The sequence below is a fragment of the Aotus nancymaae genome, unplaced genomic scaffold, assembly GCF_030222135.1.
Source record: "Aotus nancymaae isolate 86718 unplaced genomic scaffold, 86718_ANA_hifiasm-v0.15.2.pri h1tg000001l, whole genome shotgun sequence".
NCBI lineage: Eukaryota > Metazoa > Chordata > Mammalia > Primates > Aotidae > Aotus > Aotus nancymaae.
The window spans coordinates 11555135-11582418 of NW_026988412.1; the positions used below are offsets into that span (position 1 = coordinate 11555135).

General features: G+C 37.4%; 1 protein-coding gene across 2 annotated transcripts in view; it reads right to left on the minus strand.

The window, feature by feature from the left end:
* MACROD2 (mono-ADP ribosylhydrolase 2) overlaps positions 1-27284 on the minus strand; it is a 2078532-nt gene that overhangs the window by 2045311 nt on the left and 5937 nt on the right. For both annotated transcript variants that reach the window (XM_012474868.3, XM_064377970.1), the window contains exon 2: positions 26243-26359. In XM_012474868.3, the coding sequence (XP_012330291.2) occupies positions 26243-26359 (117 nt within the window). The remainder of the gene's footprint in view (positions 1-26242; positions 26360-27284) is intronic.

Sequence of the window (27284 nt, forward strand, 5' to 3'; positions counted from 1 at the left end):
CTCTCTGAGCCTCAATTCCCCGTATTATTACTTACTTCATAGGGCTTTTGCCTCTTCATATAAACTCTCTCCTATTTGTTAATCCTTAGAACAATGTCTGGCACAATGTTGTATTAAATAAACTAAAAATGCATAAAGGTGTGGAAAGATAATCACCTAATTTTTAACAGTATTTACTCCTTAGGGATTGGGTGTTTAGGGAAGGAGAAGCTATCATTTTTTAACTGCATGTTTTCATAACTTTGTAATGCTTTGTAATGACCATGCTTTCATGTATTTCTTTATTTTATAAAAATACAACAAAATATAAATACAGTTGAAAATGTATAGCAGTGATCACCTCTACTGCTTTCCCGTACCGTTATGTCATCACACAACATAAATCAATGCCCAGAATAAAAATTAGATTTGTCATTTTAACATATCATTTAAAGTATTTGTAATTAATACAACCAACATTTAAAGTTACTTGTTGTTTAATTATAACTAATTAGAATCCATTTTAAGAAATAATTACTGAGTCTCAAATTGCTAACATTAATTTATAGATAAATTCAGATGTCAGCATATTTAAGCAATTTTTCATTGTCAAAGTAAGCATCCAAGCCATATGCACACTGAGATACTAGACACTGTACTTACTTTTAAATAAAAAGTACTTCATATAGCATGTTAGAAATAAAACCAGAGAAATCTAGAGAGATCTGTCTGAGAGAGAGAGACATGCACGAAATATTTAAGAGAATGTTACAACCCTATTTAGAAAAAAAGACATGTTTTATGAAATATAAAAGAGTCATATTTATCCAATCATAGCATTCCATGAACATAGTTAAGCTGTCTTTAAAATCCCAGGCTAGAGCTGTTAGCAAGTTATATATAGCCAAAACTAAATTAGGAGTGTTAACTTCACTATGTCTGGTGAACTAAAAAGCAAATCATGGATAACCTGCTATCTAAATTTGAGTATGTGGAAGAAAATAAGAAAAAGATATATCTATGCCTATCTCTCTTCCTGAAAGTTGGCTGTCCTTCATTGATTTAATTTACTCCCCAAAAGTATACAAAGAATCCTGGTAAGGACCATTTGAGCTACTAAACAGAAAGATCAGAAAATTCTTCATTCAGCTGATTAAGTACTGGTAATTCCAAAGAGAGTGACCACAAGTCCTGTGGAGGGAGGGAGGGAAAGGTGAGCCATTTCCTTAAAACCTTTTTTTGATTAAAAATAAAATTGTGGCTCAAGCCTGTAATCCCAGCACTTTACGGGCAGATCGCCTGAGGTCAGGAGTTCGAGACCAGCCCGGCCAACATGGCAAAACCCTGTCTCTACTAAAAATACAAAAATTAGCTGGGCATGGTGGTGTGTGTCTGTAATCCTAGCTACTCAGGGGCAGGAGAATTGTTTGAACCCGAGAGGCAGAGGTTACAGTGAGCTGAAATCACACTACTGCATTCCAGCTTGGGTGTCACAGCAAGACTCTATTTCAAAAAACAAAAATTAAAATTAAAAAGTAAAACTCATAATGACTCTTTCACCAACTAGACCCTGAAAGAACCAAAAATTAACAGATAGAGTATAGGCTGGACATGGTAACTCATGCCTATAACCCCAGCACTCTGGAAGGCTGAGGCAGGTGAATGGTTTGAGCCCAGGCATTTGAGACCAGCCTGGGCATCACAGCAAGATCCTGTCTCCATAAAAACTAAAAAAAAAAAAAAAAAAAAAAAAAAAGCCACATGTGGTAGCAAGTTTTTGTAGTCCTAGCTACTCCAGAGGCTGAGCTAGGAGTAGAAGTATGGTTTAAGCCGTGGTATTGGAGGCTGCAGTGAGCTAAGATCGCATCACTGTACTCCAACCTAGCTGACCTCAAGGAAAATCAGGTTACAATACTCTGCAAGTAAAATCTGCAAAGAAAAAGGTACTTTTTCTTAGCTCCATCCTCCCACTGTGCCAATCAGCGTTTCAAAGAATGACCTGGCTTAGTATTTAATCACGTAATTAGAAACAGAACACTAATTTGCATTCAGTTGCCTGTCTTACATTAAGTAAGAAGTTCACTGTGTTCCAATCAATAACAGAAACTATTGATAAATTACGTTGTCAAGTATCTGAAAAGGGAAGACCACTTAGTACAAAGTTAAATTATTTTAGCATAGGAATCTCCATCATCAGAAAAACACATTAAACAACATCTTGTTCAATTACCACGCAGTGAAGAAACTCCCTTTTTTTTTTTTTTTTTTTGAAATGGAGTTTTTCTCTTGTTGCCCAGGCTGGAGTGCAATGGCACGATCTCAGCTGAATGCGATCTCAGCTGGCTGCAATCTCAGCTCACCGCAACCTCTGCCTCCCAGGTTCAAGCAATTCTCCTGCCTCAGCCTCCTGAATAGCTGAGATTACAGGCATGTGCCACCCCATCCAGCTAATTTTTCATATTTTTAGTAGAGACGGGGTTTCTCCATGTTGGTCAGGCTGGTCTCAAACTCCTGACCTCATGTGATCCGCCTGCCTCGACCTCCCAAAGTGCTGGGATTACAGGCATGAGCCACCACGCCCGACCAGAAATTGCTTTTATTATGTCTGAGTGATTTGCATCTAGAACCCCTCTGAATACTTTCAATAACAGCAAATTTACTATAAGAGTCCACTTTATTCAGAAGTAACTAAAATTTTTAAAATTTTTTCTTATATTGTTCTAAAATCAGATTTCCATAACTTTGACACAATGCTCCAAATTGTTGCTTTCAGCCCTTAAAGTCACTGAAGTTACCCATCTGGCCCCTCATATCATCTCTTTTTCTAAACTATGGATCATGATTAACTGTAATTATTTTAATAAATTCAAATAACCAGCATTTTGACTAGGCTAGGCATCATAAGGGAAGGAAGAAAGCCTCAAATATTATAAGACACAAAACCTGAATTTCAAAACAAATTCAACATCCTGTATATGTTCAATTATACAATGCCTTTTTTCCCCTAACATGTTAACATCTCTAAAATTGGCAGGTGCCTTACAATTGAAGACATTTATTGTGGCTACTGAAGAAGTGGTGACAATGACAGTTCTCTCTGCCTGTGTAAGAACTAGTTGTTTTTTCCAGTGATATAACTACACAACTGCAACCTCTTAACATTACAGGCAACAATCCATTTAATAAACAGTTGAGGAAAGAATATGAGTCCCAGTAACTGTCTGAAAACCTTTCATTAACACTATCTGGTAACATGAAGAAAACGCCAGCATCAACACTTACAAAACAGATATCACTGGTTAAGAAGAAAATCCCAGCTCAAAGTAGAGTAGGTTAAGTATGCTGTATCAACTTTCCTAACTGCACAGAAAAGATACCCTGTGGAAAAACACACAACTCTGGGTAAGGAAAAAATGACAGAATATACATTCTTCTCAGTATCACATCACATCTATTCCAAAATTGACCACATAATTGGAAGTAAAATGCAAAAACACAGAAATCATAACAAACAGTCTGTCAGACCACAGTGAAATCAAACTAGAACTCAGGATTAAGAAACTCACTCAAAACCGCACGACTACATGGAAACTGAACCTGCTCCTGAATAACTACTGGGTAAATAACAAAATTAAGGCAGAAACAGTTATTTGAAACCAATGAGAACAAATAAACAACATACAAGAATCTCTGGGGCACAGCTAAACCAATGTTTAGAGGGAAATTTATAGCATATTAAATGCCCACAGGAGAAAGTGGGAAAGATCTAAAATCTACACCCTAACATCATAATTAAAAGAACTAGAGAAGCTGGAGCAAACAAATACAAAGCTAGCAGAAGACAAGAAATAACTAAGATCAGAGCAGAACTGAAGGAGATAGAGACACGAAAAACCCCTCAAAAAAAAAAAAAATCACTGAATCCAGGAACTTTTTTTTGAGAAGATTAACAAAATGCATAGACCGCTAGCCAGACTAATAAAGAAGAGAGAATAACCAAACAGACACACAAAAAATGATAAAGGGGATATCATTTTTCTATAAAAGATGATAAAGGGGATATCACCACACAATAAAAAATGATAAAGGGGAATTTTGTATTTCCACAGAAATACAAACTACCATCAGAGAATACTATAAACACCTCTATACAAATAAACTAGAAAATCTAGAAGAAATGGATAAATTCCTGGACACATACACCCTCCCAAGACTAAATGAAGAAGAAGCTGAATCCCTGAAAAGACCAGTAACAAGTTCTGAAATTGAGGCAGTAATTAATAGCCTACCAACCAAAAAAGCCCAGGACCAGACAGATTCACAGCCAAATTCTACCAGAAGTACAAAGAAGAGCTGATACTACTGCTTCTGAAACTATTTCAAACAATAGAAAAAGAGGGACTCCTCCCTTAATCATTTTATGAGACCAGCATCATCCTGACACCAAAATCTGGCAGAGACAAAACAAAAAAAGAAAATTTCAGGACTATATCCCTGATAAACATTGATGCAAAAATCCCCAATAAAATACTGGCAAACCGAGTCCAGCAGCACATCAAAAAGCTTATCCACCATGATCAAGTCATCTTCATTCCTGGGATGCAAGGCTGGTTCAACATACACAAATCAATAAACATAATCCATCACATAAACAAAACTAATGACCAAAACCACGATTATCTCAACAGATCCAGAAAAGGCCTTCGATAAAATTCAACACCCCTTCATGCTAAACACTCTCAATAAACTAGGTACTGATGGAATGTATCTCAAAATATTAAGGGCTATTTATGACAAACCCACAGCCAGTATCATATTGCATAGGCAAAAGCTGGAAGCATTCTCTTTGAAAACCGGCACAAGACAAGAATGCCCTCTCTCACCACTCCTGTTCAACACAGTATTGGAAGTTCTGGCCAGGGCAATCAGGCAAGAGAAAGAAATAAAGGGTATTCAAAGAGGAAGAGAGGAAGCCAAATTGTCTCTGTTTACAGATGACATGACTGTATATTTAGAAAACCGCATCATCTCAGCCCAAAATCTCCTTAAGCTGATAAACAACTTTAACAAAGTCTCAGGATACAAAATCAATGTACAAAACTCACAAGCATTTCTATACACCAATAATGGACAGAGAGCCAAATCATGAGTAAACTCCCATTCCCAAGTGCTACAAAGAGAATAAAATACCTAGGAATACAACTTACAAGAGAGGTAAAGGACCTCTTCAAGGAGAACTACAGACTACTGCTCCAGGAAATAAGAGAGGACACAAACAAATGGAAAAACATCCCATGCTCATGGATAGGAAGGATCAATATCATGAAAATGGCCATACTGCCCAAAGTAATTTATAGATTCAATGCTATCACCATCAAGCTACCATTGACTTTCTTCACAGCATTAGAAAAAACTACTTTAAATTTCATATGGAACACAGAAAGGAGCCCACAAAGGCAAGACAATCCTAAGCAAAAAGAACAAAGCTGGAGGCATCACGCTACCTGACTCCAAACTATACGACAAGTCTGCCGTAACAAAAACAGCATGGTATTGGTACCAAAACAGATACATAGACTAATGGAACAGAACAAAGGCCTCACAAATAATGCCACACATCTACAACCATCTAATCTTTGACAAACCTGACAAAAACAAGCAATGGGGAAAGGATTCCATATTTAATAAATGATGTTGGGAAAATTGGCTAGCCATATGCAGAAAATTAAAACTGGACCCCTTCCTTACACCTTATACAAAAATTAACTCAAGATGGATTAAAGACTTAAAAGTGAGACCTAAAACCATTAAAACCCTAGAAGAAAACCTAGGCAATACCATTCAGGACATAGGCATGAGCAAAGGCTTCATGACTAAAACACCAAAACCAATAGCAACAAAAGCGAAAATTGACAAATGGGATCTAATTAAACTTAAGAGCTTCTGCACAGCAAAAGAAACTATCATCAGAATGAACAGGCAACCTACAGAATGAGAGAAAATTTTTGCAATCTATCCATCTGACAAAGGGCTAATATCCAGAATATCCAGAATCCATGAAGAATTTAAACAAATTTACCAGAAAAAAACAACCCCATCGAAAAGTGGGTGAAAAATATGAACAGACAGTTCTCAAAAGAAGACATTTATGCAGCTAAAAAACATATGAAAAAAGGCTCATCATCACTGGTCATTAGAGAATTGCAAATCGAAACCACAATGAGATACCATCTCACACCAGTTAGAATGGATTAAAAAGTAAGGAAATAACAGATGCTGGAGAGGATGTGGAGAAATAGAAATGCTTTTACACTATTGGTGGGAGTGTAAATTAGTTCAACCATTGTGGAAGACAGTGTTGCGATTCCTTAAGGATCTAGAACCAGAAATACCATTTGACCCAGCAATCCCATTACTGGGTATATACTCAAAGGATTATAAATCATTCTACTATAAAGACACATGCACACATATGTTTATTGTGGCACTGTTCACAATAGCAAAGACTTGGAACCAACCAAATGACCGTCAATGATAGACTGGATAAAGAAAATGTGGCACATATACACCATGGAATACTATGCAGTCATAAAAAAGAATGAGTTCATGTCCTTTGCAGGGACATGGATGAAGTTGGAAACCATCATTCTCAGCAAACTAACACAGAAATAGAAAACCAAACACTGCATGTTCTCACTCATAAGTGGGAGTTGAACAATGAGCGCACATGGACACAGGGAGGAGAACAGGGGCCTGCTGGGGGATGGGGGGCTAGGGGAGGGGTAGCATTAGGAGAAATACCTAATATAGATTGATGGGTTGATGGGTGCAGCAAACAAACCACCATGGCACATGTATACCTACCTAACAAATCTGCATGTTCTGCACATGTATCCCAGAACTTAAACAAAAAATTTTAAAAAATTGGGCTCTGAGAACAAAAACATTTTAGGAATACTTTAACCACTTTATTTCACTTAAACTTTCAATGTATGTTCAAAGATGATACATAGTAAAAGTATATAACTCAGTAAATCTAAAATAATTGTTATATTTACTGAAAGAGTTTTATATTTATATTTATTAAAAGAAATAATATTTTATTGTAAGAAACCACTGTGTAACAGTTTAATTGGCAATGCTTTTTCTTTTCATTCCTCCTTAATGATGTATAAAATGTGTGTCTTATCGTGGCTTCAGTAAAACATGGAAGTTCAAGGAAGCTCTGTGTGCAACTGGTATGGCTGAAATTACTAGCTATTCACCAAAATCACTTTCCAGTTTCATCCTCTTCCTACAACATATAACTACTTTACATTTCTCAGCCTCTCTTACAATTAAATATGGCCATACGACTGAGATCTAGCCCAAGACACATAAATCAAAATCAGATGTACCACTGTACTTCCATGTCTAGCTCATAACTGCCTCCAACTCAATCCTTCTCTTGCCCGTTTTCCCTAAGGTTCTCCAGGGCAATATGTTAAAGACATTCAGCTCTATCTCTGAAAGACTACATGAAGTAGAATGCCCCCACCCCCAACGCACAAACACACTCCTATACCTCCACTACCTCTTCACTGATATCAATCATATACACCCACCCTGGACTGTAAGGTAAACTAGAATAAACTTCAACTGGGTTAAGCCTTGAGGGTTTGTTATATCACCTAGTGCTAGCCAAACTTAACACAGTTGCTTTTCACATTAAAAATAATTAAGTTCAAAAAAATAGTAAAATAGGAAGCTCTAAGGTTTCACTCCCCACAGAGAAACATCAAAAAACAAAGAGAAACTGCCTGAACCAATTTTGTTGAAGCACTGGAAAACAGTCTAAGAGCAGGAAACTTTTGTAGCATTGTTATCTGCCCATGTCCCATCCCCTTGCTAGCACACCAGCGGCCTTGCTTTTCAAACAGCAGCAGCCTGGTTTCCAGTTTCCTCCCACAAACCAGAGGGGCAGAACAGCCCTGATTTCCAAATCATTGTGCAAGTCTGTTTTCACCTTTCTGGGGGATACCTGAAGGCCTGAGTAAGACTTTCATTTCTATTTAGCCAAACAGAAAACTCAGGTGAAAAAAAGCAGCAGGCCCTGCTCATAACAGTTCAAAAGCCGCTACAGACGCACCAACACCTGGGACAATACAATAGACTGTGTAAGGCCCCAAAGAGAAGATAAGGTGAGGCTCTTTGGGAAATAAGAATTTCCAAAAGCAGTTGTGTATACAGGGGAATTTAGGAAGTCATGTACATGACCAAGCAAGATTCATGCTCAGAAAACACCTAAGAAGACCTTAGGCTTGCATCTCAGGATGGTCCCTATGTTCAAAGGAAGCCTACCTAAGAGATGAATGAGTAACCCAACACAGAGCTAACTGCAAGAACTGGGAGAACTTCTGAGGAAATCTCTGGAAAAACTTAAGCTGAACACATGCTAATGGAACAGACTTCAATAATCACACACAACAAGGACTAGTCTTTGCAAAAAGAGTTTGGAAAGTCTCAGGACAAAGGAACTACTACAGCCTTCAATAAGAAGCCAATCAATAAATAAAGAAAACCCAGAAGGGAGAAATCTGATTTCGAGAGTTACCACATAACAGTCAAGTGTCTAATTTTCAACAAAAAACAATGGCCCATTCGAAAGAACAAATAAGATGACAAACAAGCCCAGACAATGGACTTCCTATAATTACAAACTGCAACTGACCTCCCAGGTTGTAAGTCACATTACCTGGGCATGTACAGATTAATCCATCATACCTGACTGGTGTACCCAGGAGCCAAATTTACTCCTAGTTTAACCTCCAAACTGCCCTGGGTCATTCCTGGGCATGGCCCAAGCTAACTTTGGGAGAAATTTAGTTTATATTTTAAATTATAATAGCCTTCCCAAAACTAAACCACTTGTAAAACTAATAAAAGGGCATCTACCAGGTTAGGAGGATGACAAAAGAATGAATTCTAAGTTGTAGATGTAGTTAAACAATTACCAGCCATTATTTCAGAGGATACAAAATTTGCAACCTCCCCAATTACTCCAGTAAATAACATCACTATTGTAGAACCTAAGACTTGCCTTTTCAGATTGCAAATGTCTTTTCAGACTTTCGCATTTCAAACAGGATGGCTCCACCCAGACCCAAGACTCATGACTCAATGGTCCTAAGGCAGACTCAGTGTATGAGGACCATTTTCCACACCCCTATGTTACTTCCCCAACCAATCAGCAGTACCCATTCCCTAGCCCTCTGCCCACCAAACTACTTTTAAAAAACACTACCCAGCCAGGTGCAGTGACTCATGCCTGTAATCCCAGCACTTTGGGAGGCTAAGGCGGGCAGATCACAAGGTCGGCAGATCAAGACCATCCTGACTACCATGGTGAAACCCCATCTCTATTAAAAAAAAAAATGCAAAAAAACTAGCCAGGCGTGGTGGCACATGCCTGTAGTCCCAGCTACTTGGGAGGCTGAGGCAAGAGAATCGCTTGAACATGAGAGGTGGAGGTTGCAGTAAGCCGAGATCGCGCCACTGCACTCCAGCCTAGGTGACAGAGCGAGACTCCGTCTTTAATAAAAAGAACACTACCCTCCAAATTTATGGAGAGGCTAATTTGAGTAATAATAAAACTCCAGTCTCCTATTTAGCCAGGTCTACATGTACTACACTCTTTCTCTATTGCAATTCCCTTGTCTTCATAAATAGGCTCTATCTGGGAATCAGACAACAGGAACCCACTGGTTAGTTGCAGAACCTCAGTACCTGAACCCAGGGTGCAGAGCAAATTAAGAAGCAAAGAATGCCCTGTTTTGCTGCAGTGTTAACTTAAGGGCCAAGGACCCAGCACTACCTCCTGCACAGCTCAATGAGATGTCTCATTGTATTTTCCCGTCTCCCTCGTTCATACTCTCTGCCTATAAAACCTGTCCCCAGACCCCAACTCAAGGAGACAGATTTGAGCATTGCTCCTGTCTCCTTGCTGGTCAACCTTGCAATAAAGCTTTTTTGTTTCTCAAAGGCTGGTGCCATAATATTTGCTTCTACGCACACTGGGCAGCAAGGCCACTGCCCAGTGACAATTCTGGTGACCCAGATGGGATGAGTGACATTAAAAGGAAGATTTGATAACAACCATCTTTAAGAGAAAATTAGGAAAACAATGTATAAGCTGAATGAGACCAACAAAGAGAAAAGAACCAACTGGAAACTCTGGAGCTAAAAAGAATAACTGAAATGAAAAATTCATGAGGGGTTCAACAGCAGAATTTAGCTGAAATAAGAAAGATAAAAATCAGTAACAGAAAACTAGAAAATACGTGGAAATGAAGCAACATACTCCTGAAAAATGGGGAAAGGAATCAGAAAATACATTGAGACAGAGACAGCATATCAAAACTCAGAGCATGCAGTGAAAACAGTGCTAAGAGAAAATTTAGAGCTATAAATGCATACATTAAGAAGACTAATTTCAACAGCACAGCTTTGCACCTAAGGAACTTAAGAACAAACTAAACCCAAATCTACCAGAAGGAAGGAAATGCTAAGAATCAGAGTGGCGATAAATAAAATAGAAATTTTTTAAAAATAGAGAAAATCAACAAAACAAAATTTTAGTTCTTTAAAAAGATCAACAATATTGACAAAATTTTAGCTGTATTGATTAAGAAAATAAGAAAGAGTACTCAAATTACTATGATCAGAAATAAAAGTGAAGACATTACTACTGATTCTACAAAAATAATTATAAGAGAATACTATGAAAAATTATATACCAAAAAATTGGATCATCTAGATAAAATAAATATATTCATAGAAGCACACAGTCTACCCAAACTGACTCACAAAAAAACAGAAAACTTGAATAGACCTGTAATTAGTAAGCAGATTGAATCAGTAACCAAAAGCTTCCAACAACAACAACAACAAAAAAGGCCAGGATCACATAATTTGACCAATGAATTCTCCTGAAACATCTAAAGAATAAACACCAATCTTCTTAAACTCTTCCAGAAATTTGAAGAAAACAGAATACTTCCTAATTCATCCTGTATAGCCAGCATTACCCAATTAACAAAGGCAGAAAAATATACGAGAAAACCAGAACAATATCCTTTATTAATAACAATGAAAAAAATCCTCAACAAACCACTAGCAAACTGAATTCCACAGCATCTTAAAAGGAATATACAATGCAACCAAGTGTGATTTACTCCCAGAATACAAGGATGGTTCAATATAATCAATGTAATACTCCAATATAAAGAATGAGAGATATAAACCACATGATCATCTAAATTGATAACAGAAAAAGCATTTTACAAAATTCAGCACCCTCCCATGATAAAAATCCTCAATAACCGAGGAATAACTTCAACATAATGGAGACATATGAAAACCCCACAGGTAATGCAATACTCAATGGTAAAAGACTGAAAGCATTTTCCTTGAGATCAGAAACAAAATATGTGCTCTTTCACTTATTCTAGCCAACAGAGTATTGGAAGTTTAGCCAGAGTAATTAGGCAAGAAAAAGAAACAAAAGGCATTTAAATTAGAAAGGAAGAAGTAAAACTATCTCTGTTCACAGATGACATGATCGTAAATGCAGAAAACCTGAAAAACTGTTAGCTTGAATACATCAAACCTGCAGGATACAAAATCAATACATGAAAATCGATTTCATTTCTATACACTTGCAATGAACATTGATAAGAAAATTAAGAAAACAATTCAATTTACAATAGCATCACAAAGAATAAAATAATTAGTAATACACTTAACCAAGGATGTGAAAGATTATTCACTGAAAACTACAAAACAGTGCTAAAAGAAGATAAAGAAAACATAAATAAGTGGAAAGACATCACACGTTCACGGATTGGAAGTCTAAATATTGTGAAGATGACAACACTACCCAAAATGATCTGTAGATCCAACGCAATCAGCATCCCAACAGTATTCTTTACGGAAAGAAAACCAATCCTAAAATTCATTTGGAATCTCAAGGGACCCCAAAGAGCTAAGCAATCTTGAAAAAGAGAAAGTTGAAAGACACACTTCCTGATTTCAAAACTTACTATAAACCTACATTAGTCAAAAGAATGTGGTTCTAGATTAGAAGAGATTTACAAATCAACAGAATATATTTTTCAAACTGATTATCAACACTCATGCCAAGATCATTCAATGACCTTGGAAAGAATAGTCTTTTCAACAGAAAGTACTGGAAAGTTGGGTATCAACATGCAAAAAGGATCTTTACTTAATATCATATACAAAACTTAATACAAAATGGATCACAGGCCAAGTAAAAGATAAATGAGACCCTTAGACAAAAACAAGACAAAGTTTGGGAAACACTGGATTTAACAATGTCTTCTAGAATGTATACCAAAAACACAGTCAACTAGAGAAAAAACAGATAAACTGAACTTCATCAAAACTAAAAACTTTTCAAAGGACACTATTAAGAGAGTGAAAAGACAACCCACAAAGTGCGAGCAAATATTTGCAAATAATATATCTGATAAGGAATTAATATCCAGAACATACAAAGGAATTTCTACAAGGAAATCTAATTCAACAAAGGACAAAGGACTTGAATACATACTTCTCCAAAGAAATATACATAGCCAATAACCATGTGTAAAGATGCTCATCAAAAGCACAAACAACCAAAAACAAAAACAGAAAATATGTACTGGCAAGAACATGAAGAAACTGGAACCCCTATGCATTGGTGGTGGGAACAGCACTGTCAGTTGGAATGTAAAACAGTATAGCCACTAGGAAAAACAATTTTGTGTCTCCTCAAAAAGTTAAGCAGAACTACCATGATTTAGCAATTCTACTCCTAGTTAACAACCAAACGAATTGAAAAGAGGGACTTAAAAAGATACTTTACACTAATATTCAGAGCAGCATTATTCACAGTAGCTAAAAGTGGAAACAATCCAAATATCCAACAGTTAAATAGATAAACAGAACGTGGTGTACACATATAGTGTAATATTATTCAGCCTTAAAAATAATAAAAATTCTTACACATACTACAACATGGAGGAATCTAGAAAGCATTATGTTAAGTGAAATAAGCCAGGCACAAAAGAAGATAAATATGATTCCACTTACATGACTGTACCTACAACTGGTAAATTTATAGAGACAGTCGAGAATAAGACGGGACAGGTAAGAAGGAAGAATGTGTAGTTATTGTTTAACAGGTGCAAAGTTTACAAAGTTTCTTCCGTTTCTTTTTAAGAGAGGAGGTCTACTCTGTTGCCCAGGCTGGAGTGCAGTAGTGCAAATCACAGCTCACTGCAGCCTCAAACTTCAGGGTTCCAGCAATCCTGAGTAGCTGGGACAGGAGGCACACATCACCAACTTTTTAAATGTTCATTTTAGAGATGAGGTCTCACTATGTTGCCAAGGGTAGCCTCAAACTTCCAGCCTCATGCCATCCTCCTGCTTCAGCCTCCTGAGTAGCTGGGATTACAGGAGCAAGCCACTGGACCCAGCTCCAAGTTTTTATCTGGGAAGATGACCAAGTTGTGAAAATGGATAATGGTGATGGTCGCACAGCACTGTAAATGTACTTGATGTCTCTAAACTCAACATTTAAAAATAGTAAAAATGGCACATTTTATGTTATGTATATTTTACCACAATTAAAAAGCTTACAGTTAGAAGAGTAGGCTGGGAAACAAGAGAACTCAAGAAAAGAGGCTGGGCACAGTGGCTCTCACCTGTAATACCGGCACTTTGAACAGCCAATTGCTTGAGCCCAGGAGTTCGAGACTAGCCTGCGCAACACGATAAAACCCCACTTCTACCAAAATAAAAAAAGTTAGCTGTGCATGGTGGTGCGCACCTGTACTCCCAACTACTCAGGAGGCTGAGGTAGTAGAACAGATTGAGCCCAGGAGGTCAAGGCTGCAGTGAGCCACGATCATACCACTGCACTCTAGCCTGGGCGACAGCGAGACCCTATCTAAACACACACGCGCGCGCGCGCGCACATACACACACACACACACACAGACACACACACATAGAAACGAAAAGCAAGTAAAGATTAATCAAGAAAGAACAGACATATTGGGTTATTGAAGGAAACAGAGAAAATTAAATGAGGAACTGGTATACTAAGTGAACATATAAAAGCGGTATGAAAGAAAAACAGATTTATCTGCAGAAGGAAAAAATGACAAGTGAATAACTCTGAAGAAGAAAAAAGTATATTAAGGGGTGGAATGTGCATACCCTCTAAATTATTATATGAATTGCTGCCAAATTATTCTCATCATATTAAAGTTTATGTAGCTCTCCTGCTCAAAAACCTTCGTAAGTTTTCATTGCCCTGGCATGATATTTTGTTACTTATTTCATCAGCAATCCCCAAACTGGTTCTCAATCAAAGGCTCAGATAAGACAATAAGTTATATTTAAATTCCTGTTTTAAATATTTTCATGAAAATTCAGTAACTAAATATTTCAGAAAAGACAAAAGCATTAAGAAATACAATGTATCTGTCAACTTAAAAATATAAACTAATGAATAAATTTGAAAGAAGTCAGTAAAAAGACTCTCTCATGTACAAACATTATCAGGGGTGGGGGAAGGGGGAGAGGAAGAAAGAAAAAATTGTCTTTGGCTACCAGCAGTCTGTAACCCATGTCAAAGTATCTGTTTACACTGACCAAAATGTATTCAAGGAAAATCCTTATTTACTAACATAATTCATTTAATATGTTAAAACTAACAGAATATGTGATGAAGTTACAGACTTAGGAAATATAAAGAACTTTCTATCTTGTGACAGTACAAAGTCATGTTTACATATATCAAAAAATAAAAGCCTTTTTTTGTTTCTAAATTATTTTTAAAAACAAGCTTCTTTGGGAGGCTGAGGCAGGTGGATCACTTGAGGTCAGGAGTTCAAGACCAGCCTGGCCAACATGGTAAAACGCCGTCTCTACTAAAAATACAAAAAATTAGCTGGGCATGGTGGCAGGCACCTGTAATCACAGCTACTCCAGAGGCTAAGGCAGGAGAATCACTTGAACCCAGGAGGCAGAGGTTGCAGTGAGACAAGGTCATGCGCCATTGCACTCCAGCCTGGGCAACAAGAGCAAAACTCCATCTCAGAAAAAAAAAAAGTCGTAATATAAGAACAATTTACATAATATTTAGTGTTACATACTGCAATACACAATGAAATTGATGTGTTGTCAAAATAATCTTGGAAAATAGAGTTGACCTTTGAACAACACAGGTTTAAACTGCACAGGCCCACCTACGGATTTTTTTTTCAGTAAATATATTGGGACATTTTTTGGAGACTTGCAACAACTTGAAAAAAAACGGACAGACAAACCATAGTCTAGAAATATGAAAATTAACAAAAATTAAGTATGTCATGAATGTATAAAATACATGTAGACACTAGTCTATTTCTTCATTTACCACCATAAAATATACCCAAATCTATTATAAAAATGAATACTTACCAAAACTTATGCACACACTTACAGACCATACATGGCACCATTCACAATCAAGAGAAAAGTAAAGAAAGGTAAAGAGGTAGTATTAAATCACAACTGCACAAAATTAACCACTGAACATAGTGTACTACTGTAATAATTTCTCAGCCACCTCCTATTGCTATTGCAGTGAGCTCAACTTTTTAGAGTATCCACTTAAAATGCTGTGTGAGGCTAAACATCTCTGCATGAGCTGTCTATCTCACCAATAAATTGCATAACACAGTAAAAATAATGATCTCTTGCAGTTGTAACATGTTTTTCATCATGTTTAGTGCAATACCATAAACCTGAATAACATTACGGACCCACACAAAGTGCCACTAGTGATGCTGGAAGTACTCCCAAAAAGCAGAGAAAAGTCATGACGTTACAAGAAAAAGCTGAAGTGCTTGATACTGAGGTCTGCAGCTGCAATCCCTCACCATTTAAGATACATGAATCTAGCCTAAGAGTTATCTTAAAAAAAAAAAAGGAAAGATAATTTGCGTTGCTACAGCTATGCCTGCAGGCATGAAAACCTTGCACTTTTTGCAAAATATCTTTTAATCTCATACTGATAGTCTCATACTGAAAATGTAGCTTTTACATGAATGCAGGATTGCTATAACAAACAAACAAAAAAAAGAATAAGCATACCTATACACTCTAATAGGATCTGAGAAAAAGCAGTCATTATATGACAACTTAAAGCATTAAGGAAGATGAAGAATCTAAAGCTGAAGAAATTAATGCCAGCAAAGGATGGTTTGATACGTGTTAGTAAGAAGTCTGTCTTAAATAAGTCACAGGCAGAGTGCAGTGGCTCATACCTATAACCTCAGCACTTTGGGAGGCAGAGGAGGGTGGATCACTTGAGGCCAGGAGTTCCAGACCAGCTTGGCCAACATGGCCAAACACCATATCCACTAAAAATACAAAAATTAGCTGGGTGTGGTGGTGCATGCCTGTAATCCCAGCTAACTGGGTGGCTGAAGTACGAGAATCACTTGAACCTGGGAGGTGAAGGTTGCAGTGAGCTAAGATTATGCCACTGTACTCCAGCCTGGGTGAAGTTACCTGCCTCTCCTGCCTCCCTTCTACCTTCCCTACACTTCTTCTACCTCTTGAACCTGGGAGGGGTTTTTGTTTTTTTGGTTTTTATTTCATGAGACAGAGTCTCACACTGCCACCTGGGCTGGAGTGTAGTGGTGCGATCTCGGCTCACTGAAACTTCCATCTCTTGGGTTCAAGTGATTCTCCTGCCTCAGCCTTCTGAAGAGCTGAAATTACAGGCGCTCACCACCACACCCAGCTAATTTTTTGTATTTTCAGTAGAGGCAGGGTTTCACCATGTTGGCCAGGCTGGTCTTGAACTCCTGACCTCATGATTCGCCTGCCTCGGCCTCCCAAAGTGCTGGGATTACAGGCATGAGCCACCCACTTGGCCAGGATTGCCTTTTCAAGTTATTTTGAGGTTGTACAATGCCCCTGGCCACCCAGAAGCCCATGAGTTCAACACCAAAAGTATCAATGTGGTCTACTTGCCCCCAAACATTGCATCTATAAATTTAGCTATAGATCAGGGGGTCATAAGGACCTTTAAGCATCACTACACACAGCATTCTATGGAAAAGACTGTGAATGCTACGAAAGAGAACCCTGACAGAGCGAACATCATGGAAGTTTGGAAGAAGTACACCACTGAAAATTCCACTGCTGATACAGAAAAAGCCATGAAAACCACCAAGCCCAAAACAATATTCCTGCTAGAGAAAACTGTGTCCAGATATTGTGCCTGGCTTCACAGAATTTATGACACAATCAAGGAAATCCTGAAAGAGATAGGGAATATGGCAAGAAAGGTAGGAGGTAAAGGGTTTCAAGATGCAGATCCTGGAGAAATTCAAGAGCTAACAACCACCACACCAGAGGACAGAAGACAACTCGATGGAGACGAGTGTTTCCAAACCAGTGCCAGACAATAAGAAAGAAGACACATGAGACGCAGTGCCAGAAAACAAACTGACATTAGACAATCTGGCAGAAGGGTACCTGTTATTCAAGACTGTTTCTGATTTACTTTATGACATAGACCCTTCTATGATATTGGCACTGAAACTAAACAGTGGAAAAAAGATTAAAGGATTGGTACCATACATTTTTAGAGAAATAAAAAAGCAAAAAAGTCAGAGAGAAATTAAATTTTATTTCTGTAAAGTTGCATCAGGCATGCCGCCTCTCCTGCCTCCCCTTCTACCTTCCCTCCACCTTTTCTACCTCTGCCACCCCTGAGAGAGCAGAACTAACCAGCCCCCGCTCCTCCTAAGCCTATTCAATGTGAAGATAATGAAGACTTTTGTGATGACCCACTTCCACTTAATAAACAGTAAGTAGATTTTCTTATTGTCTTAATAGCATTTTTTCTATCTTCCCTTATTACAGCATATAATACATATAAACATATGTAAATGTGAAATATAAGTCTTTCTAAATGATCAATTATTTTTTAAATTTCCAACTTTAAGTTCAGGGGTACAGGTGCAGGACATGCAGGTTTGTTAGTCAGATAAACGTGTGCCATAGTAGCTAGCTACACAGATCATCCCATCATCTAAGTATTAAGTCCAGCATCCATCAACTGTTCTTCCTGATGCTCTCACTCCTCCCACCCCCACCTCTGATAGGCCCAGTGTATGTTATTCCCTGCCATGTGTCCATGTGTTCTCATCATTCAGCTCCCATTTATAAGTGAGAACATGTGGTATTTGGTTTTCTGTTCCTGCGTTAGTTTGCTGAGGATAATGGCTTCTAGCTCCATCCATGTCCCTGCAAAAGACATGATCTTATTCCTTTTTATGCTTGCATAGTATTGCATGGTGTGTACGTACCACATTTTCTTTATCCAGACTATCATTCAGCGGCATTTAGGTTGATTCCACGTCTCTGCTATTGCCAACAGTGCTGTAATGAACGGGCACATTCTATTATTATCTTTATAACAGAATGATTTATATTCCTTTGGGTATATACTCAGGAATAGGATTGCCAGGTCAAACAGTATTTCTGCCTCTAGGTCTTTAAGGCATCATCATACTATGTTCTTCCACAATGAACTAATTTGCATTCCCACCAGCAGTGTGTAAGTGTTCCTTTTTCTCTATAACTTCAGCATCTCTTGTTTTTTGACCTTTTAATAATAGCCATTGTGACTGGTGTGGTATCAATTTGCATTTATCTAACGAGTAATGTTGAGGTTTTTCTCATATGTTTATTGGCCATATATATGTCCTCTTTTGAGAAGTGTCTGTTCATGTCCTTTGTCTATTTTTAATGGGGTCGGTTTTTTCTTGTAAATTTAAGTTCCCTATAGATGTTGGATGTAAGATCTTTGTCTGATAGATTGCAAAAATTTTCTCCCATTCTATAGGTTGTCTGTTCACTCTGATGATAGTTTCTTTTGCTGTGCAGAAGCTCTTTAGTATAATTAGATCATATTTGTCAATTTTTGCTTTTGATGCAATTGTTTTTGGCACCTTCATCATGAAATCTTTGGCCATGCCTATACCCTGAATGGTACTGCATATGTTGTCTTCCAGGATTTTTAGTTTTGGGTTTTACATTTAAGTCTTTAATCCATCTTGAGTTAATTTGCATAAATGGTATAAGGAAGGGGTCCAGTTTCATTTTTCTGTGTATGACTAGGCAGTTTTCCCAGCATCATTTATGAGAGAATCCTTTCTCCACTGCTTGTTTTTGCCAGATTTTTCGGAGATCACTTGGTTGTAGGTGTGCAGTCTTATTTCTGGGTTTTCTATTCTGTTCCATTGGTCTATGTCTGTTCTTGTACCAGTCCCATGCCATTTTCGTTACTGTGGCCTTGTAGTATAGTTTGAAGTCAGGTAGTGTCATGCCTACAGCTTTGTTCTTTTTGCTTAGGACTGTCTTGGCTATTTGGGATCTTTTTCAGTTCCACATGAATTTTAAAGTAGTTTTTTCTAATTCTGTGAAGAATGTCGACATAGTTTAATAGGAATAATACTGCATCTAAACACTGCTTTGGGCAGTATGGCCATTTTCATAATATTGATTTTATCTATCCATGAGCATGGAATGTTTCTCCATTTGTTTGTGTCCTCTCTGATATCTTTGAGCAGTGGTTTGTAGGTCTCCTTGAAAAGGAGATCCTTGTTAGCCATATTCCTAGGTATTTTATTCGAGATGGAGTCTCCCTCTGTTGACCAGACTGGAGTGCAGTGGTGCAATCTTGGCTCACTGTAACCTCTGCCTCCCAGGTTCAAGCGGTTCTCCTGTCTCAGCCTCCCGAGTAGCTGGGACTATAGGCATGCACCACCACACCCAGCTAATTTTTGTATTTTTAGCAGAGACAGGGTTTCACCACATTGGCCAGGATGGTCTCAATCTCCTGACCTTGTGATCCACCCGCCTCAGCCTCCCAAAGTGCTGGGATTACAGGTGTGAGCCACTGTGCCTGGCCTGTATTATATTATTTTTGTGGCAACTGTGAATGGGAGTTCATTTGTGATTTCCCTCTCGGCTTGCCTGTTGTTAGTGTACAGGAATGGTACAGATTTTTGCACACTGATTTTGTATCCTAAGACTTCGCTGACGTTGCTTATCAGCTTGCAAAGCTATTGACCTGGAATGATGGGATTTTCTAGGTATAGGATTATGTCATCTGCAAACAAAAATAGTTTGACTTCCTCGCTTCCTAGCTAAATACTCTTTACCTTGTTCTCTTGCCTGATTACCCTGGCCAGAACTTCCAATACTATCTTGAATAGCCGTGGTGAGAGGCATCCTTGTCTTGTGTTGGTTTTCAAGGGGAATGCTTCCAGCTTTTGCCCATTCAATATGATATCTGCTGTGGGTTTATCATAGCTGCTCTTTAAATGATCAATTTTTAAAAATTACTTGAGTAAGACAATTTTATAATTTTCACCAAACTCATCCTCATTATTATTTTATTTTTGCCCTGTTGCTGTTCTATACAAGCATTCAAAGTAATTATTAAAAGACAATCTAAACTTATAGCCATAACTGCTTTCCCTGACACTAGCCAGTCATAGAAAATCAGCATAAGCCTGGCAGAGACTCTGCCAACACTGCTCCATTCTAAAAGTGTAACAATAACATTGCTTCTCTAGATGGTATTCTAGTGGAATCTTAACATGGTAGTAGCAAAGGAGATGAATAGAACACACAACAATTAAACTCGAGAACTGGAACTCTTGTCTCTACAAAGAAGTAATGCCATCTTTCTATCATATCTATCCATCCACCCATTTATATATCTACCTTTGTCTCTCTACCATATCCTGGGCCTACTGTTTAGTAATTCTATATATTTTATATGGGAGCTATAAATACATAGACACGCATGCATACAAACATGTGTATGCCTCCTTTGTAGTCTGTTAACCACTAGGATATTTCATTTAACATACACGATCAAAGGGAGGAAGAGGGAAGAAGAGAGAGGAGAGAAGAGGAACAAATTTAAAATGATAGTCAAAACTTTTAAAAGAACTCTTTGGTCACCTTTGGAGGATTTTAGGGAATGAACTCAATCTGAAAATCAGTAAATAAGGTAAACACAGCATTTGTTCTGCTTTCCTATATACTGTACTGCATAATAAAAGACTTAATAACAGAAAGTTCCTCTTTATAGAAGTCCAACTAATTAATAAGGAATGATAAAATTCAAATAACACTATTTTGCAACCCCTAATAAAGTAATGGATCTAAGCAATAATCATGAGTGGCTGCTAAAAACATTAGGTAAAAGGTTGTCAGGGAACTTTACACTACACAGTTTAGTGACAATATTCAATGGACAATACATGAACCCAGGGATCAATCTTATCACTACTGACAGAGACAATGAGGCATTATGTGCCTCGTGATATGATGCAAAAAGATGCACAATTTTCTATATTCTTTCAAAAAAATTAAACCCAACTCTGAACAAACCTCTGGATTTAACTACCAACTCATAAGAAATAAAGGGGACAGAGGAACATGTTAAATGATACCACAGAGATGCAGTAAGCAAAATTCAAACTATGAAAAATTCTACAGGACAGCCAGTATATTCGAGAAATAAATTATAAAGGAGGAAGGAAAAAAAGGACAGAGAGAGATAAGTACAGATTAAAAGTGACTTAAGGAACATATCAATAAAATGCAATATACGGACCTTGATTAGATATTGATTCAAGCAAATCAACTGTACAAAAACAAATCCTTTATGAGACGATGTGGAAAATATGAATACTAAACGGATATAAAATTCAATTTTAGCAGTAATATTTTAGTAAAACAAGAAAAATATGCCCCCATCTTTTAGAGATACATACATATGCATACATATAGATATTTATTTATAGATAAAATTGATATGACATGTGATTTCATTCAAAATAGTCTAGGGGGAAGGTGTAGGGAGCACTGGTATAGATGAAATGAAACTGGCCATGTAATAACTGTTGAAACTGGGTAATGGATGCACTGCTACAATCACACATTGCTTAACAACGGCAATATGTTCTGAGAAAGACATTGTTAGGTGATTTCATTGCTATGCAAACATCATAAGGTATACTTACAAAAATCTAGATGGTATAGTCTACTACACACCTAAATTATACGGTACAGTCAATTGCTCCTAGGCTAAAACCTGTAGAGCATGTTACTCTATAGAATACTGTAGTCAACTATAACACAATGGTAAGTCATTGTGTATTTAAATCTACCTAAACACAGAAAAGGCATAGTAAAAATACAGTATTATAATCTTATGGAACCACCATCATATATGCAGTCTGTCTATCACCAGAACATAATTTTGTGACACTCTGTATTCTAGGTTTACATGTATTTTTAAGTGCCCATTAAAAGTGTGGGAAAGAGGCAGGCACAGTGGCTCACGTCTGTAATCCCAGCACTTTAGGAGGCCAACACGGGTGGTCACTTGAGATCAGGAGTTCAAGACCAGCCTGGCCAACATGGTGAAACCCCATCTCCACTAAAAATACAAAAATTAGCCAGGTGTGGTGGTGCACACCTATAATCTCAGCTACTCAGGAGCTGGGCAGGAGAATCGCTTGAACCCAAGAGGTCAAAGCTGCAGTGAGTCCACATCGTGCCACTGCACTCCAGCCCAGGTGACAAAGTGAGTAAGACTCCGTTTCAAAAAAAAAAGTTTGAGGAAAGAACTGTCCCTTGTAGACATATTAACTCATGAGGCATTCTTATTTAACATACTGATTAAGCATAAGGCACCATTCCAGGTGCTACAGACTTAGTACAATAGGAGACACAGGACTTTTAAAATCCCTACAACATAGCAACTGACAAATGATAGTGCATTATTACATAACTGCTAATACAGAAGAAGTAATTAGAAATACATAAATCCAGAGATTAGCTAATAATAGTTGACAAATATGAACATAAACAGCAAGCAAATTATGTATTTAATTGGTTTTTCTGGGTGGGGTTTTTGTTTTTTGGTTTTGTTTTTATTTTTAGGTAGTCATCTCTCATTCTTTCCTCTTCTAATCCATGGCTTTTCGATATTACCAAAGGGGTAAGTCAAAGTAAAAATATTATCTACTTGCTTCCCCCTTTCCACACAAACACTGATTTTGTGTTGCTTGGCAATATTTGGTTTCCTTTTGTTTCAAGAAAGCCTAAAATCCAAATTGTTACAAATACATTTGGCCATTCCCCTCTTTTTTATTTAACTTTCTACTATAATAACATGCAGTATTTGGGTAAAGTTAAAAAAAATCTGAACAAAGCAAGAAAAAAATTAAAAGCAACAGTCAAGAACTTTTCAAGTACCCATGGATATCTAGAAAAAAATGGCCCTCTCTGAAAACATAAGTAATGATAAGCCACTCAATTTAAAACTGATATACTGTCCTACCCCAATAAATATTGTTCATTTCCTACAATTAGAAACTAAGTGACAAGGAACTATAGACTTCTTTTAATACTTAGTTTAAAATCCCACACTGAATATAAATATCAATACCTACTTACACACATACATGTATAAGCAATGACTTAAAACATTTCAAATACAACTATATGTATAGTTGTCCTTTATTATTTTTTGCAAGTTTATATTTGTAAAGGCTCTTTTAAACTGTTAAAACACTAAAACTCTCGACTAATATTTTCTAATAACTGAGCACTGAATAGGTAACACAAAAAGTACATATGAAAGATTTGTATCGTATAGAAATATTTACAAATATTACTTGTAAAATAAGCCATTCCACTTCAAGAAAAAAGAAGACACCAGTCACCAGTTTGTAGGTCACAAAAGAGAGGAGCAAGTAACATTTCAGGTATTAGACAAAAAAAAATAGAAATATAATTTTGATCACATCACCTTGTTCCCCATGGAGGACTTTCAAGTTTAAAACAGCATAAGGGGAAAGAAACACACAGAGCAGTTGTAAACCACTTAAAAAGCTCATATTGGGAGGCAGGATTAAATATACAGTATCTTGTTGGAGGATAACTATGTCAGGTGTTATTCTATTCAATGTATTCTCTTCTGATTTGGGGAACATTTACTACAGGTTGAGTAGTCCTAATGCAAAAATTCAAAATCCAAAATGCTCCAAAATCTGAAACTTTTTGAGCACCAACATGATGCTCAAAGGAAATGCTCACTGGAACATTTTGAATTCCGAATAAGGGATGCTGAACCAGTAAGTATAATCCAAACAATCCAAAACCCCAAACACTTCTGGTCCCATGCATTTCACATAAGTGATACTCAACCTGTAGCCATTTAAAAGAAGAAAAAGCTGCTGAAATATTTAATACCAGGTACGTATAAACAAAAAAAAATTACTGAGACCCAAACATGAAGAAGCACATAGCCTTAAGTAAGACAAGGCACCAGAATTCTGTTCCCCTGATTTCTAGCCCTGCATTCTTTTCATTACACAGCACTCTCTTCTCTTTCAATGATGTCTTTTTTTTTTTTTTTTTGAGATGGAGTTTCACTCTTGTTGCCCAGGCTGGAGTGCAATGGCACGATCTGGGCTCACCACAACCTCCACCTCCTGGGTTCAAGCTATTTTCCTGCCTCAGCTCCCCCAAGTAGCTGGGATTACAGGCATACACCACCCTGCTCCGCTAATTTTGTATTTTTAGTAGAGACGGTGTTTCTCCATGTTGGTCAGGCTGGTCTCGTACTACCGACCTCAGGTGATCCACCCGCCTCGGCCTCCCAAAGTGTTGGGATTATAGGCGTGAGCCACCTCGCCCAGCCTCAATGATGTCTTAATCAGACCATTCTTTTTTCTTCTTTGTACAAGATTTTATTAAAGGCCTTTACAGAGCAACATCCAGACTCCAGAATACAGCTGCCAAGGAGACCCTGTTACGCTGTGGGGACTGGCTGGTGCACGGCAGGCGGCTCCAGCTTTCCACCCTTCTGTTCCGAGATGGGGGAGGTGGGCAGTATCTCATCTTTGGGTTCCACAATGCTCACGTGGTCAGGCAGGGGCTTCTTAGGGCCAATCTTACCAGTTGGGAATCAGACCATTCTTAAAACAAGTTGCCTTTACAGAAGACACTGGGCAGACAGGTCAGATATGCACATCCCAATCATCTTGTCCAATGACCCCATTAGAACTGGGGGTACAGCAGCTACCCCAACATCACACGTTTCCAGGATATGTAAGGTCTAAAAGAACCCACATCTTTTCATTCCCAATCTCATATGCTTTGCCTTCATAGAAAAACAAAGTTCTGTCTAAAACCTGTATCTTCAGGTCATGTTCTCTTCACCGACACCAAAGCCTAATCTTTCCCTTAAGATTTTATCCACAAGAATTCCATGCTAATCTTTACTTTCTGGGCCCATAGTACCCTGTGTAGTTCCATCAATCTAAGACCAAACCTGTGAAATTAGCATGTTCCAAGTCCCTTTCATAAAGTCATCTTTCTCAACTGTTAAGTACCCTAAGAAGTACCCTGTTTGTCTAAATTTCACATCCAGATCATTAATACCAATGAGTGTGAATTCAAAGAAAAGCATATTAAACATCCATAAAATCTATTATGTTGTTTTTAGAAGCTTTTTCATGTACCTTTTTAATCATTAAAATTTCCTTTATATTCTAACATAATCTAGACTCTAATCAAATCACAAAGACTTTGAGAGTAAATTCTGTCATACAAATACTTTACATATAGACATAACACACCATACAAAATATATTCCTCTCTAAAATAATGAGAAATGTTCTTTGGTTTTTCTATTTTTCCTAATATACTCTCTTTCGACTATATCCAATCCTTAAAATAACATTAAGGAAATCCATTATAAATGAACTTAAAGCAAACTCAAAGGGCCACACCACCAAAGCAGCAAATCTCTAATAGCATTTGCTCCAAGAACTATCACAGAATAGAAATAAAAAAAAAAGACCTGTAAAAAAGAAGTACCATATTATAAATGTGGTATATTTCAGAATACAAATTACGCTAATATATTTTCCTAAGTTTAAAAAACACCATGGTTACTAAAAACAATTAAATTACAACCAAGCAATAATTTCAAATAGCAAAATAGTAATCTCTTTATTGAATGCCAATTATTCATTTCTGTCAACAATTGTCCTTCAGGAGTCATAAATAAATGGGAACAATATCTACCTAAAAAATGTTCGGAGAAACTTACCATCATTTTGGCTCTTGCCCTTCACCTCCTCCTTCCACGACAGAATGGTGTTCAGGGGAACATAGTCTCTTAGGTATTCTTTGCGCCTCTCCTCTAAGGTCATCTTCAGTAAACGTTCTTGCAAAATAAAAGCAGAATCTCCATTTGTATTTAACGTTTAAACATGGGAATTACTTTTATACTTTAAGTAGTAACCAAGTTAAACAAACAAAAGACTTGATACAGTTCTAAAGAACACAATGCAAATCCAGTGACTCTATATTTAAGTGTTAAAAAATGTTAAATTTCATATTACCAGGGGAGAAAAAAATCAAAGCCTGATGAAGATTCTCTTGTGATAGTCCAAGAAATAACTCATTTACGCTTTCAATCAACATCTACAGTCTACTACGTGCCAGGTGATATGCTGGATAAGTGATATGGTTTGGATATATATCCCCTGAAATCTTATGTTGAAATGTAATCCCCAATGTTGGACGTGGTACGTGGTGGGAGGTGACTGAGTCATGGGGACAGATCCTTCATGGTTTGGTGCTGTCCTCAAGGTAGTGAGTTTTCGTGAGCTCTGGTTGCTTAAAAGTGTGTGGCACCTCCCCCCACCCTTGCTATCGTTCTTGCCATGTGAAGTGCCTGCTCCTGCTTCCTCTGGCCCCCCTCCCCCTCCCCCCGTAAGTAAAAGTTCCCTGAGGCCTCCCCAGAAAACCTAACAGATGCCAATGCTATCCTTGTATTGCCTGCGGAACCATAAGCCTATTAAAGACATTTTTTTAAGAAATTGCTCAGTCTTAGGTATTTCTTTATAGCAACTGCAAGAACAGCCTAACGCAGTAAGATACAAAATATTATCTATATAAATAAAATCCTAAGACAGGTATGTACAAATAGTAAGAGCACAAAAAAGGCAACCACCAAGGTAATTCCTCAATTGCACCCTCAATTTTCTTACAGCTTTGTGTAGCTGATATAAGAATCGCTTTAAATATATATATGTATCTTGATTATAAAATGAAAATATTTTACAAATTGCATCTGAGTATTTATT